The 16,474-nt window shown below is 43.4% G+C and overlaps 1 protein-coding gene across 1 annotated transcript in view; it reads right to left on the minus strand.

Moving 5' to 3' along the window:
- LOC144689106 (arrestin domain-containing protein 5-like) overlaps positions 1–16,474 on the minus strand; it is a 39,849-nt gene that overhangs the window by 12,504 nt on the left and 10,871 nt on the right. The window contains exon 2 of the mRNA XM_078556250.1: positions 4,974–5,200. Within this exon, the coding sequence (XP_078412376.1) occupies positions 4,974–5,200 (227 nt within the window). The remainder of the gene's footprint in view (positions 1–4,973; positions 5,201–16,474) is intronic.

Here is a 16,474-nt window from a genome sequence, read left to right on the forward strand (position 1 = left end):
TTTCCATGAAGTTGTGGCGATGGATTTAAAGGTGTGGGATAAAAGAGCATTTATATTTTCTATTCTGTAGATTTGGCAGCAAGGTTTAGCCAGTTGACAATCTCATACAGTAAAGAGAATAATTGTGGATCAGGTTGTGGAAAAGTGGATAGGGACCGAATTGGGATCACCAACGAACTTCGTCACAGATAATGGGGGGGGAATTTGCGAATGGTGAGTTTTGGGATATTTGTGAAAACATAAATATAATAGTTATGTATACAGCAGCAGGAAGTCCTTTTAGTAACGGAGTGTGTGAAAGGAATTATGCGGTGATAGATGAGATATTTTGTGCGATTTTAGCAGGTAGACCAAGCTGTAAATTAACATTTGCTGTAGCATGGGCTGTCCATGCCAAGAATTCACTGCAGATGATTGGGGGCTAAAGTCCATATCAGTTGGTTTTTGGTAGAAACCCAAAATTTCCTTCAGTCCTGAATAATCATCCCCCAGCTTGGGAGGGAACTATGATTAGCTCTACCTTTTTCTGAGCGTTTAAATGCACTACACGCGAGCAGAAGAGCGTTCCTTAAAGCCGAAATTTCAGAAAGAATTAGGCGAGCTTTAAGACATTATGTACGACCATCGGAAACTGTTTTCAATTAGAGAGACATGGTATACTACAAAAGAGATGGACTTAACGAATGGAAAGGTCCGGGAAAGATTATAGGTAAAGGTGGTAAAATAGTTCCTTTACAGCATGGGAACCAGACTATTCGGGTACACTCATCAAGGTTAGTTGGCATGGATTACAAATTTGCGGGTCTAGAAAGAATTATAGGAAGTGATGAGAAACCATGTACTTCTCATACCCATATGTTGCATGATTGAGAGAATCAGGTTGCTGAGGCTGACAGGGTATCTGAAGATGGATATAGTAAGTCGGATGAACGAGATAACACGATTTGTCCCAGAGGACAACTGCCAAAAGCTGGCACTAAAGTTGCATACTTGCCAGAAGGGGCCAGTCAATGGTAAGATGTGACGATTGCAGGTAGAGCAGGGAAGGCCACTGGAAAATATAAACACTGGTTAAATGTACGAGATAAAGGAGAGGAGGTTAGGCCTATGGATTGGGAACATGAAGTACAAAAATGGAAAGCACGAAAACGTAGTATCAGTTCAGACGGTGGGTCTGGGAGTGAACATACTTCTAGGAAGAGATAGCAAATTATTGAAAGAACATTTATAAATAGGAGAGGGAGATCAAACGGTAACAGTGTGTGATAGAGGGTACAGCTTAAGGTCAAGGAATATGGCACAGACTGGTAATGCTACAAGGAGCGGAAGCCCATGTGATTGAGAAGTCTTAGTAGCTTCAAACAAATTAGATGATAAATTAATAAAGGAAGCCAAACAGCAAGAACTACATAATTGGAAATAATTTTGGGTATACACAGAGGTGCCACATAGAGGACAACCAGCTCTATCTCATAAATGGACATGCATAGAAAAGGTGCTTCCTGATGGGACTTGTAAAGCTGAAGCCAGGCTAGTGGCACGAGGGTTTGAAAAAAAATTGGGTGACTAGGATATAAGAGTAGCTTCACCTACGGCAGGAAAAGTTATTCTGAAGATCCTTATGGCTCTGTTAGCTGCAAATGCTTGGAAATGTAAGTTAATTGATATTAAAGCTGCCTTTTTGCAGGGACACCAACTTCAAAGGGAAGTTTTTCTCCAGCCACCAAAAGAGGTGCCAAATGCAGAAAGGACACTGGAAACTAAATAAATGCATATATGAGTTTAAATGACGTCTCCAGAGTTTGGTATTTCTCAGGTGAGGTTAGTTTGTTAAAGTTCAGCTGTCTTCAGTTGGAGGCAGACCCGGCAATGTTTTATTAACACCATGGAGGCGTAGGATCGAAATCCCCTCCTACTGGGAAATTTATGGAACATCATTTGAAACCCACGGACATGTTTTGACCTCATGATTGAAACGATAAATTTCAAAAAGATAAGCTACAGTCAGCAGTACAGGGCTGGGCAGCAAATGGTTAATTTGGACATTTGGTGAAAACACTGACTCATCAAAAGAGTTTGGTCATTGATTAATGTGATCAAGAAGTCTGATTACCCAATACAATGGCACAAAGGACATATCATCAATACAATATACTCGAATTATTCAACCACCACATGGAACAGGGTCATACAAACCCTCATCAACTTTGGAGCCAGGTGCTGTTACTGTGCTACCTCAAACAGCAGGATAATTGCTCATACAATGAGAAATGATATATTGATATAAATTGTCTGGATACATCTTCCATGGAAAACCCTGCATTGTTTCAACCAGCAGAAGCTGATGACATTTGTCTGGGCTTTGCGTGGAATCAACTAAATGGACATAGGAACAACAGGGAATTGTTTTGACATGTCTGAGTTAAATTATAAAAGAGCAGATCTGAGGTTTTGGGCTGCAGTCGGAAGGAGGGACGAGTTTGGTCACCTTGACTCAGGGCTACAGTCAACACCAGCTGTATTGGGCATTGTAAGTTTCAGCCAAATTGTAGTGATGTTGGTCTGAGGGTTTTGTGAAGGTCTGGGGCAAAAACTTGGGTGTTTTTTACTGGTACCTTTATAACTCGTTTCAGCCATATCTTGGTGATTATTGGTCCGAGCGATTTTTTTTCTTAAGGTTTCAGGAAAGGACGTAGTGTTTTGCCTGTGTTTTTGTAGGTTTTAACCGAGTTGTGGTGACTTTGTCGGGTACTGGGAATAGGTTTTAAATTTTAGGTTTTGTACTGTGGGGTTGTGGGTGATTCAATAAAGCAATTGTGAATTGTTAGAAGAAACTTGTCTCGCTGGTCACTCCTTTCAAGCCATACACTTGTGAATCTGGTATCACGAACTTGAGTGTGAGGAGGATCTCTAAGGGAAAAGGGGAGCCCCTACAGAGGGAAACTTGCAGGCATCTTTATGATGCACGTAGACTATTTTTTTGTGGGGAGGTAGTAGCGAATGTGAAACCGTTTCATTAATGGGCTCAGAACAGAGTTCAAAATTGAAGTTGGGCTTCTGGTGCGTTTAAATGCATTGGATTGGAAATCGGGTAGAATGGATTGCACGTCATTTTACATCAGCAATCCTACTTGGAAAATTGCAATACCATTGCCTCCCGGAAAGATACAGCAGCTTCTGAAACGGAAGAAGAGGAACTCTGAAGTCTAATTGGGCAACACAATTGGTTAGGCAAACAAACAAGGCTGGAAGTCAGTTTTGGAATTGAACACTAAATTGGATAATCCCAAGGTTGAAGAAATCATTCAAGCAAACAAAATATTAATAAAATTAAAAATAGAGCAGGGTGTTTTGAAATTCCTATCTTTGGGTATCTTAGAAAAATTTAACTGTTTAGTGATGTGTCTTTTGCAAATCTGTGATGGATTTTCGAGTGCGGGAGGATTTATAATATTTCTCATGGGTGGGGGGTGGGGGGAAAGGTAAATGTTGCCCTTTGGCATGGGAATCTAAAAGGATACGAAGAGTTGTAAAAAGTATGTTGGCAGCGGAGACTCTTGCCCTTGTTGAGGCGGTGCATATGGCATTCTTTATATCAAAGATGCTGGCAGAAATTTTAAATGGAAAAGGATATTCAGGAATGGTACCTAAAAAATGTCTTGTAGACAAGTCATTGCGGGGAAAATGTTCACTCTACGAAGTGTGTTGATGAAAAGAGATGTGAATTGACATTGCAAGCTTAAAACAGATGCTAGAGAATAAGGAGGTTGTGAAGACCAAGTGGATTGATAGCTACTACCAAATGTCCAACTGCTTCATGAAAAGAGGAGTGAGCTCAAAGGGTTATTGGGGATCCTCAAAGAGGGATGTCTTTTCTTTTGAGAAAAGGAATATTCTTTTTGTGTGGACATTCTATGCATGTGTTTTTTTTTAAGAAGGGGGAATAAGATGGATGAAAAATATATATTGATGTTTGTGTTTTGGAAAAGAAGATCCATGTTTATTTTTTGTGATCATAAATACTTGGTTACTTTCGGGAATCTGTTAGGGAAGGAAACATTTAACTCGCAATGAGTTAAATTGCTAATTATCACTTAACAACCTAAGTACCCATTTGGATGTATAAAAGGGAAAACGGGTCTGGACGCGCCTTGGCATGCCATGTTGCCGTCCGGTGGCAGAGGTCCCCAGTGGGGGGCTCTTTACACAGGAGTTCTCCTCCTTACCATCGGAGACCTCTGCAGGGTGTTGCATGCGGCAGTCCCATACAACCGTAGGATGTATTGCTTCATGGACTCCAAGACACCTGCATTCTTTGCGGTCTTGTGGTGTCTGTGGACCATGAGTATGTTAGTAATACTAGGCTGCACTCCCTCTTCAGTTATCTGAAAAACCTTTTACCTCTGTTTCGTTTGCACTTCAGCCCCATGCTCTTGATCTATGGGCACGCGGTGCGGAGGGGGGAAGAGGGGGAGGAGGGCCTCCTCATGAACCTGCTCCTGGGCCTGGCCAAGTTGGCCATCAACAGCGGGTGACTGAGGGGGGTCATCTGGCCCAATTGTCTGCGCCTCTTCCGTGGCTACATTTGCGGCCAGGTGTCTGCTGGCACCATCAAAGTCCTCCATGCCTGTTGGGCACTGCGGGGGCTGGGATGCTTTATTGATCCCCTTAATCATATTTTAATTTGATGCTTATGTAAGTTTCCTTTGGGATGAGTTTTTCCTTTTGCAATACCCCTTTAAGGGGCTGCTTCTTACTTTGTCCCTCGATTCTTTAATTTAGTTTATTTGGTTACTCAAAAAAGTAAAAGGGAAAACCGGTGAGACAAGTTCTCTACAGAGAGAGAGAGTTTTATGCACCAGAAATAAAACTCTATCTGAATATGTCAGTCTTGGTTTCTGTCTTTATTGCCAAAAGCAATTTACACCATGTACTGTTCACCAATTCTAGAATCTCTCACATCTAGTAGGTACCTTGTTACTGGGGTCAAGATTAAGGTTGAATGTTTCCTGTACGTTCAAGATCTTCTCCACCTGTGCTAGGGTTCCTCCAGTGGCCGTGCAGAATGCCCGCACGTAATAACGGATTTTCCCATGACTGCCACTAAAGCTAGATGGGAGGGCATCGTCCAGTTTATGGCTGAACTGGAAGACGTGGGGGCCGGCATCCAGGGCCTGTTCCAATCCTTCAGCATCGTAATCTATGGACAGAAAGGTGGATGTTCTGTTTAGACAGTGCACTTTAGGTAAATGTTAGCAATGGAAAGAAAGACTTAATTTATATAGCACCTTTTATGATCTAAGAATATCCCAAAGTATTTTACAGCCAATGCAGTCACTTTTGTAACATAGCAAATGTGGCGGCCACTTTTTGGACAGCGAGCTCCCACAAACAATACAATGAATGGCCACATAATGTGTTGGTGTGATGTTGGCTGAGGGATAAATTGATAAGTATTGGCCAGGACAATAGAGAAGGCACCCTGCTCTCCATTAACGCCTACCTGAGAGGGCCAACATGGGGCTGGAGTTTTGCTACCAAGGCAGGTAGCTTGAGTTGGGAAATTTCCCGATTTGGCAGACCCGTCTCGGTTTAAAGGGCCCCATTGGAAGCCCACTCTATCCCACCCCCGACTCCTTGGACCCAATTTTCACTCCGAGGAGGTGGGGGTAGCATAGAGCCGGGCCTGCCGACCGTGGAAGCAATTCGTAGGCAGCCATCAGAGGGCATGAGTGCATGGTTAGAAGGACCTCCTCAGCTCGCTGGGCCTTTGTCCCAGTTGTTTTAGAAACTGTTTGGCCCTCTAGTCCTCACCCCTCACACCCCCTCACCCACTCCCATGCCCTCTATTCCCCATATCACCTCCATGCCAATTCATAATCTCTCGTCCACCTACCCACATGCTCCTCATATCCCTCCATGACATCTCCATAGCCACTTACCCACTAGCCACCATTGGTGTCCCTCAGGAGCCATGTGGAGATGACTAGTATAGCTCTCACTCATACACACTTGACAGTGAAAATAACTCCCATCCATGAAACCCTTTCATAGTTTTTAAATCTCAAGTTAATCTGTTAGAGTGAATACTGAATAAAAGTTTTATAATGCTTCTGTTCAGTAGCCACATCAAAGACAGCTAATCCTTTAATAGCCTCTTTAAAGTGTCAAACTGTGAAATCAGACCCCCCCCCCCCCACCCTTGCTGAGATAATTGTAGCTTTTGAAACTCAACCAAGCATTTATAATGCCATAGCAGCGCTTGGAAAATGTCAACAAAGAACTCAATGAAACTGTGGAACCTACACCAGATAGCCTCTCAATCAAAGCAGCTAGTGGACATTCTTTTAACTCTCACTGACAGCTTGAGCCTGTTTTTTTCAAGTTTAAAGTGCAGGGAACTAAAGTACTTCAAATCACGACACTAAAACACACCTTATCTACCCTTCGAGCATTTATGTCTACTCCATAAATTTGTGACTCCCACACTGTGAATTAAGGCCCTTGGAACAGCTGAAATGGGAGTTCAGCATTAAGTTCAAATGGCCCTTCTGTGTTTGGGTTTCCCGTCTGTGTGAATCATGCACTACCCCCTTCCCCCACCGGCAAAATTTGGATGTGTCAGAAATGGGGTCAGGACTTCTGTTAGTCCAGCCAGTTTAAAAGATCACAGAGTCTGTCTGACTCTGCAAAAAGTGATGCCATAAGCCAGGTTTAATGTGTCATCCAAAAGACAACATCTCCAACAGTGCAGCACTCCCTCAGTACTGAACTAGATTTTATGCTCAATGGTTTGAATCGATGAGACACAGCTGAAAATGTACTTGGGTCTGGGACAGTATGTTTCATCAATGCCTCATGAGTGAGCTGTAAACTACAAAGACTTTGTGACCAGCACAGAATCAGGAGTTGATATTATTTCAATTGAAAAATCTAGGTACAGGGTCAAAGCCCATAGCGCAGGACACCACCAAGACTGAAAACTGCAGAATTATAAAAGTTATTATATATTTTATATTATTTATATTTCTGTTAAAATTTGGTCAGTCTGATAAATAAAAGCAGGGCGCATCAGTTCTGTGAAATGCATAGCCTGTTCTATGTGGGAACTCCAATGTACTACTAATCGGTTTCAGAGCTTAAGCAGCAGCAGGTTTCACTGCAGCATATCAGCATATCTGCGAGGCTGTGGATAGCGTGTTTCTAGATGCAGTCACCCTGTAGCTTAAGAGTGTGCAGGAAGAGTGTGAAGGATCGTGTTACGGACAGGAAAGAGATAGGCAAACTGCACTGATTTCTTTTCACCACCTGTCCGTAAGCAGAAGGTATTTGGAATTATTTTTAAAGTATGTGGTGGCATATTTTCCCAATCCCTTGGTTTGTGAGATCCAATTTACTCATAATCTGCATCAAACTTATTTTATGTGTAACTCAGAAGGTTGGTTTGTTTCACATTCAAAAACCAGGGAGAGGAGTGTCCACAACTTCTCACTCCTCTACGCACACACTTGCACACCCCCAGGACAGTGGGGGATAGAAAAAAGGGGCAGAATTTTTAGCTCAGCGAGTGGGCGTGCGCGAAAATAGTGATGGTATTGGGGGTCCTGACATCATCCCGCACTCATGATATATTTGAATTGGCGGGCGCGCGCGAAAGTCGGAAGCACGCCTGCCGACAAATAAGCCCATTAAAGTTCCAATGGACTCAGATTTTTCATGATCCGTCCAGCCTTATGGTTGGCGGACAAGCGAATCTGTCAGGCAGACTTTGCCTTTTTGATGAAATCTCATCCAAGGGTGGGATGCTGTTTTGGTTATTAATTTTAAAAAAAACATGTTTGGACAGAGTTTTCATCTATATTTTCAGGTGACTGGTTCTGATGCGTGGACATTTTTTTTTCTGCATTTTAAAATCTTTATTCAATGCTTTTAAATTCTTCAGCCCCCTGAGGTAGCTCTTTGCCTTCATGGAGCTCACGTGATTTCCAGAGTCCAAGAAGTCAAAGTCTGAATGTGTTTCTTTCATGTAGGCGTTCGAATTCAGCTGGATGAAGTCAGGAGTTGTAGGGTTCACTTTGCACTTGGTGTGGATACTGCAGATGATGTAGGTACACAGACTGGGTCGGTCTGCAGGCAATGGTAGGAAATCTTCCAGCAGAGACAGGCTTGAAGGAACTGAGAGGTGGTAACTACCTACTCAGCCAGGCTGCTGGAGTCCTTTCCAGTTGATGTTAAAACAGCAGTCTGAGGATTTCTCGGTTCTCAAAAGCATGTAGAGATTTCAAAATGGTCACTCATGTCATGTGACCTTCTTTCTTCACAATGACTTCAAAAGGGATGTTTATCCAGTGTCTAGAACTGGCTTTGATTTCAGGACTGTAAATGTCCTAGTCACTAGATGTTTAAAGAGTTACCATCCGTATTGAGGGTCTGGTGTCAGGAAGCCATTGTCTAGGCAGACCCACTGACCCTACTAGTAAGGTAAGCTTATCAGATGCAAATGACATGCCTGTGGTTTCCTTTTGAAATGGGCCTGGACAGTCTTGGGTGTGAGATGAGTCTGTTAGCAGCTCTGCAAGCCTAACGTTTCAATGTGCGAGTCTCCTGGTTTTTTGTGATTACAGGGGGTCTGTACAGTCAGGGGTGAGATACCACCAGCTGTGAGAGAATTCTTTTGCTCTTCTAACTCCTGGGAGGAACTCCAAGGCAAAGGGCCAATCCTGTGGGCTGTGACTTGTAGCAGCCATCTTTTTTGGTTCAGCAGATATTTGTTTCAAAAAATAACAATAAGAATAAAGTTCTGGGGCAGGATTTTCCTGTCGGCGAGTGGGGGGCGGAGCCCGCTCACTGACATGTAAAATGACGCGCGGTGACGTTGGGCGGAACTCCCAACTTCACCGCGTCCCATTTATATTTTCCGGTAGGCGGGGGCGCAGCAAATCAGCTGGTGGGATGAAGTTTCATGTATGTTTTAAAAAATTTTATTAAAGTTTTTGTAAAAATTATGGACATGTCCCAACTCATGTGACAGTGTCACATGGGGGGACATGTCAGGAATTTTTTTTTCTATTTTTAATATTTGTCACAGAACAGCTGATCTCCCTGAGGCAGCACTTAGCCTCAGGGAGATGACTGCGCTCTTTTGTGCGCATGTGCGAAAGAGCGCATTCTCGATTTAGGGATTTCTCCACCCCCCCCACCCCCCCCCAGCCCGCACAGGGAGCGCATAGCGCTTCCGTGCGGACATCACGTTGGGCGGGCCTTAATTGGCCCGCCCACGTAAAATGGCGGCGCACCCCCAATCGGGGGTGCCAATCGGAGGCGTACCTCCGCACATGTGCACTTCAGCTTCGCCCCCAGTGGGGGGAAAATCCTGCCCCTGGATTTCTTTTCATGATCCAGGGACCCAACACTTGGGACAGGCCCTGACTACTGGTGAGAGTGATCGTTCCTCTGGTGAGAGCAGCCACAGCCATGTCCACAGCACCATGGATGGATCAGCTGTACAAAGGAAAGGAAGATTGAGCAAGCAATATTGGTAGGGGATTTTATAGTTAGGGAAACAAATGGGTGCTTCTGTGGCCACAGATGTGAACCCAGGGTGGTATATTGCCTCGCTGGTGCTAGGGTCAAGGATTCAACTAAACAAATGCAAAGCACTCTGAGGGGGGAGGGAGAACAGCCAGAGCTTATGGCCCATATCAGTATCAAAAACAAAAAACAGATCTTGCAGGCAGATTTTAGGGAGCTAGGAAAGAGACTAGCAACAGGACCTCAATGGTAGCAATGTCTGAATTAGTCCTGGTGCAACATGCTGGAGAGAATAGAAATAGGAGGATAGAGCAGATGAATGCATGGCTGGAGAGATGGTGCGGGAGGGAGGGCTTTAGATTCCTGATACATTGGGATTCATTCTGGGGGAGATGGGCCTATACAGGTTGGAGTGATTTCACCTGAACAGTGCTGGGACTAATATCCTTGTGGGGCAGTTTGCAAGTACTGTTGGGGTGGATTTAAACTAACTTGGTAGGGAATCCAGGATTTGGCATTAGAAAGGAGAAACAAGATGCATGAAGGATTGGGTGCAGCAAATCGCACTTGGCTAAGAAGTAGTAAAATATTAGATGGGGTCACAGTAAGAGGGAATGTAATAAGGTCTAAATTAAATGTACTATATTATGTAAATACAAAAAGCATGGTAAGTAAGATTGACAAAAAAAGTTGCTAGGCTATGGAGAAAGGGCTGGGGATTGGGAGTAGCAGAGTTGCCCTTGCAGAAAGCTAGCAAGAACACAATGGGCTGAATAGCCTTGTGTGCTATAACCCCTCTATGATTCTATAAAAGTACAGAGGGAGGCCATTGGACCTTTGTGTCAAATCTTTGGTAGAGCAATCCAAAACATATTAGGTTTAAATAAACAACCACTTCAGATTAACAAGCTGAAAACAGAATGGTGTCAATCTTCTGAATGACCCAATCATCCCCTCCTCCCATTCCCAAACAAGGTCTTCATGCTCTTTGTCACGAGGGTGTGCTTTTCTTTTTAAAAGATACAATTTCTAATTTTTCTTTTTCTGGCTGGATTTCTAAAAATTAGCGGAAATCCTTTTAAGACAATGGAAACTGCCAGATGGTCACAATATAAGCTTGCATTCCACCAAGTGGGATGAAACAGAACAGACCCTCAAACCCCTGGGAAGGGTGGAAGACCTCATCTCCTGTTGGGTTTACACCATCCTGAAACTTCTCAGAAGTTTCTGAGATGAGACATCAAAATGCAATTACCTGTTCTAAAAACAATGCCTGCAGCAGACATGGATTAATAGAATTTCCCTGGAATATACAGCCAGCAGGATACTTTAAGGGATTGTGTTACCAAAGAGATCAGAATGCTGTACTGAAAACAGGCTGCAAAAGCTGTTTGCTCGCTCGATCCTGAGAACAGAATTCTACCTCAAACCAAGATCCTTTGGGAATAACTCTGCTCCGTACAAACAGACCCAGGGAGACAACTGAACAAAATGGACACAACGTGGAATTAGCACATTGACATCAACCAAAGGACAAACAGCTAACTGTATACCCCTTTGTTTTATCTTCTTCACGAACTGTAAACAATCTTTAAGCCTATCCTCTTATTCTACCATCTGTACAAGTGTGTGCATAGGCCAAGGGAATGTATGTGACATATGAATGGTGGTTGCAATTTACTTAGTTTTTTTTTAAATTCGGGAAACAGTTTCAATAAACTTACCTTGTTCTTTGTTTAATCTAAGAAAACCTGTCTGACTAATTCTTTACAAACTGAAAGCATAAATAGCGGGACTCCAGCATTGGCAAAGCACAGCCCCTCTAAATTCACCAAAAACTCTGTTATGGGTCAGACCGGGAGTGGTAGAATCACCTTAAATGAGCATTTACAAGATGCACTGTTGTAATTTACCATGGGTCCTTTGACCTTCCCAACCCGACCTTTATTGCCAAAAAAGACAAGGGCAGCAGATGCATGGGAATATCATCACTTGCAAGTTCCCCTCCAACCCACACACCATCCTGATTTAGAACTATATCGCCGTTCCTCCACTGTTACTGGATCAAAATCCTGGAACTCCGTCCGTAACAGCACTGTGGGTGTTCCTACAACACACGGATTGCAATGGTTCACCACCACTTTCTTGAGGGTAATTAGGGATGGGCAATAAATGCTGTCCTATCCAGTGACGCCCACACCCCATGAAAGAATTTTAAAAATTGTAAGCTCACTCATATGACCCAAAATAGTAACAGTTTCATATTGTGCAGTCCCATGCCAGCAATTGATATTTTTTGTAACACTCAGCACTAAACGAACTTCCCTGCAGAGAATAATTTATTTTCGCCAATTCAGGTATTTCTTCTTTGGAGTCAACGCTTGTGAACAATATGAGAATCAATAAGCTAGTCTAATACAAGAGGAAAGCACCAGAGGGCAGTAGTGAGACAGAAGCATAAATTTTGAATCCTGACACAGCCTGTAGGAAAATACAGACTGGAAACTTTCTGTCCATTTTCCCAGCCTCTGCGTGAAAAGTGGAATACACCACTGATAGCCCTCATTTTCTTGCCAAATGCCTGTATATCACACTTTTAAAATGACTGTTGGAATCAGCCTGGATCATCTTCCTGTGTGACCCATTCCAAAGAGATACCCTCTGTGTGAAGTAGTCATGTTTGATTTCGCTGTTTAGCTGCCCTTTTCTGAGCTGCATCATATGGTCCCTCTTTGTCATTCTGTGCTCTGAATGTTGAGCTGACAGATCAGAGCATGTGTTAAAGGAAGGAGCGAGTAGCAATGGTTAAACAAAAACTGGGCATGGGGGAGTGACGCTGTAGTAACTGAAGGTAGCCTCTCCTGCTGTCTATCAGGGGTCACGTGATGTTCTTGGAAGATCCGACCAATGAGCCCTAAGCATAGGTAATCCGGGGGGGTAGGGCTTCCTGATGAGAGTTCTGATCGAGTATGTAGCATCTGAAAAGCTCTCTGTAATAAAGTTTATTGTTGAAACCTGTCCGCTCTGTCAAGTCATCACAGACGCTCCCTCTATTTGAAGTAAGAATCTTGTTATCAAGTATGAGGTGCTCTTGGTGTTTCTGTACGTGGCACAGGTCTGGCCCATTCCTCATTCCTGCACCATGGTGATCACCCGAGCCATCTTCTGCTTTATCTGGAGGTGATAAATGGACACTGTTGGCAGGGACACGATGCACAAACCTCCAGCTAAAGGGAGAGAAAACGTACCCAATATCGTCCTCCTGATGACCTTTATGTGTGGCTGCATCAAGCTTTGCATAGAACCTCAGTACGCAAACACCAAGTGTCACTGTGTGCCGAGGTGCTACCTCTTCCCTGGATGAATCTGGCCATGTTGCCGCAGAATGCTCCAAGCAGTTGGACCGTGCTGAAACACCTCCTTTGTGGAAAAGTTTATGCAGAAAAACACCTTTCACCACAAGTTCATCAGGCAGTGGCCTGTCCCTAATGTCCTAGAGGCCCTGTGGGAAAAGGAGATGGCAAACTCTTTTCAAAGAGTTCCCTGAGCAGACTGTCAAAGTCATTTGGCAGAATGCCCCATCACCAGAACATTCAAACAAGCACCAAGACATAGCTTGGCTGGTGGCGACCATTGTCCACCTCCTTGTGGATTGTGCCTTTGCAAAGAAGGTCTGGAGAGAGATGCAGTGGTTTTTGCTGAGGTTCATTCCAAGCAGCTCCATGACGCAGGACTCTGTGCCCTACAGGTTGTTCCCAGGGACGCACACTGAGACAAACATCAACTGCGGCTAGAGGATCATCACCTCGGTGAAAGATGCTCTTTGGTCTGCCTGAAACTTGCCGGTCTTCCAGTGCAAAGGATTGTCCTTGGCCGAGTGTTGCAGACTGGCACATTCCCAGGTCCAGGACTACATGCTGAGGGACGCACTAAAGCTTGGGGCAGGCGCCACAAAGGTGCAATGGGGAAAGGTCACTGTCTAAGGCCTTTCAGCCATAGTGCAGCAAGGGGCTGGAAACTGTGTAGATCCCCTTGGGCTATATACCAGAAATTGAATGCACATTGCAAATATCAAGTCTATTGAAATTATATTGAGGCACCTCAGAGAGGAACATGCTGTAGGAAGACAAGTTGGATTTTATTGCACTTTCTGTAATTTTAAAGTTGAAATGTTTTGTAATGTACTTTCACAAATTTTATGAATAAAGTATATTTGAGGAAAAATAATTGATCTGACAGAGTCCCAGACTAACTTGGTGCCACACCCCATATCCACTTCCATTGGCCACCTATGCACCAGTTATCTCAGCTGAGAAAGCCAATCATGAGCAGCTTTCTATGTCTGACATAAGCATTGTTTGCTTTGAGCCGGCCGGCCAGATGGTCAAATGTGAGCCCTGCCATGGCCAGTACATCACCTGCTCTCTCCTTTACGTGGTGATGTGATGCCAAAAGATGTCAATGTAGCTACTGCTACTACTACAACCAAGTGTAGCATCCAATTTGTGCATTGGTGTCCAACTGGTTTCAAGGTTGGTACTCACTGTGGTACCTGGCGGTAACCTGTACGCTGAGCAACATCACAGCCATTGCTGAAGATTGGGCTCACCTGGACTGCACGTTTGATCTGATGTATGTGTGATAGACATTTTATTCCAGTTCAACTTGGCAACATCTTAAGGATCTTGAATACATTAATAAGATCCTACCCTGTTCTTCTCTAGTCTGACTTCAAGCACACATTGATGTCATAATGTAGTTGTCTTCGAATCCTTCAACCCTGCTGATAGGGGAAATCATCCTGAGCCATCCATCACCCAAAACACGGGGACTGAAAGATTTCAAACAATTTAATGCGTAAAATTCACTTTCTCCTTTTAAGGAAAAACAGAAGTGTTATGCTACCTGTTAACGAAATCATGGGAATAAACAAACTTTGAAATGTGTCATTCCTGATAATGTGACTTTGTTAGTAAAACATTAAAGAGAAAAACGGGTGTTCTCCCATTATTTTGTCTGAAGAAGAATTTCTTGTGGTTCTGGGTAGCATTCTTGCCTCGAAGTAGAAGGTTATGAGTTTTGGTCCCCCTTGTGCACAAAATCTGACACACCAATGCAGTACTGAGAGAGTGATGCACTGTCACAGGTGCTGTTTTCAACATTAAATTGAATCCCATCTGCCCTTTCATATGGATATAAAAGATCCCATGACACAATTTTAAAGAGCATGGGACTTCTCCTATTGTCCTAGCTAACATTTAGCTCCAACCAACACCTAAGACAGATTATCTGGTCATTATTTCATTATATTTTTGCGAGATTTGTATGTGAAAATTGGCTGCCGTGTTTCCTACATTACAGCGGTAACTACACTAGTAACTACATGATGGGACGAAGGGCCTTTTTTTGTGCTGTAGACCTCTATAACTACACTTAAAAGGTACTTCACTGGCGATAAAGTGCTTTCAGACATTCTGAGGTGGTGAAAGGTGCTATATAAATGTACATCCTTTTCACCAAAACCCACCCGCATCCCACCCTATGCTTATACTGTTCAATTCTTTAGATTTTCATGTGCATAATAATTTTGGCGAGGACTGCAGGTTGCATGTTCATTGGCCTCTGCCAATGTTAGGTTATCATCAGCCACAGGAAGCCTTCGTGCCTGCAATCTGGATGAAGCTCCCTGGAACCTTTCCAACTTCCCTGGCAGTGGGAAGGCACAGGGCCTCCACTGATAACCTTCACCCGACAACAGGCAGCCATCATGGGCACAAACCCACGTCATGTCGTACTGTACCACATACAACAAATATAGTTTTATTGAGTACACCTGCTCAGTGGTGATGGGTGAAAGCAGTGCAGGTGACTCCATTTGTTCCTGCAATGAAGAATGAAAAAAGAAAACAGTTTGTGCTGGAGGATTGCAGTGTAATAAATTTATGTAGATTTTTCTGGTTGCTTTGCAGATACGCTGGACTTGGAAGATGACTCCGTCCTGGTATATTGGAACTATTTTTTTCTGATATTCCGCGTTGGTCTAAGCTGCAATGTACCCTGATCTTTATACCCTGAGAGTCTCTGTGTTCTCCATTCTCCACATAATCAGATGTGGTGCTGTTGACAATTAGCTAAAGCAAAAGAATCTACTTTTTTTGTTGTGGACACAGCAGCTTTAAAGTTATAGCTTATGATTCTCTGAATTACAATGCCCTGCTCCATGCATTTCTGTTCTGAGCTGTTCCTTTCCGTATTGTTCTAAGCTGCAATGTACCCTGCTCTTTATACCCTGAGAGACTTTGTGTTGTCTATTCTCTACATTTTGTCAGCTGTGGATCAGTTAGTAGTAGTCTCCCCTCTGTTTAAGTTTAAGTCCCACTCCAGAGACTTGAGCAGAAAATCTATACTGATACTCCAGTGCAGTACTGAGGGTGTGCTGCACTGTTGGTGGTACTGTCTTTCAGATGGAATGTTAAATCGAGGGCCTACCTGCTTTCTCAGGTGGTTCTGAAAAATTCCATGGCACAATTTGAAGAAAAGCAGGGAAGTTCTCCCTGTAGTGCAGTCAATATTTATTCTGCAACTAACATGACCAAAACAAATGACCTGTTATCATATACAAATCATTATACATATCATTATACAAATTATCACACTGTTGAGGAAGCTTGCTGTGTGTAAATTGGCTGCTGTGTTTCCCTATGTTACAACAAGTGACTACAGGTCAAAAAATACTCCATTGGCTGTGAAGAGATTTGGGACATCCTGAGATTGTGAAAAGCAATTTTTTTCTTTCTGTCTTGCTGTGTACTCTACCCTGTGCTTTGGTTAGTTTTTTTTTCTTCTGTGCAGATTTGTTTGGTAAATACCCTCCACTCTTCTAAATCTGGTCTATCACAGGTTTACCCCTACACCCTCCCAATCCCTGCCCTTCAGCTCAAAC

This window comes from Cetorhinus maximus, chromosome 13 (assembly GCF_964194155.1).
Source record: "Cetorhinus maximus chromosome 13, sCetMax3.hap1.1, whole genome shotgun sequence".
Lineage (NCBI taxonomy): Eukaryota > Metazoa > Chordata > Chondrichthyes > Lamniformes > Cetorhinidae > Cetorhinus > Cetorhinus maximus.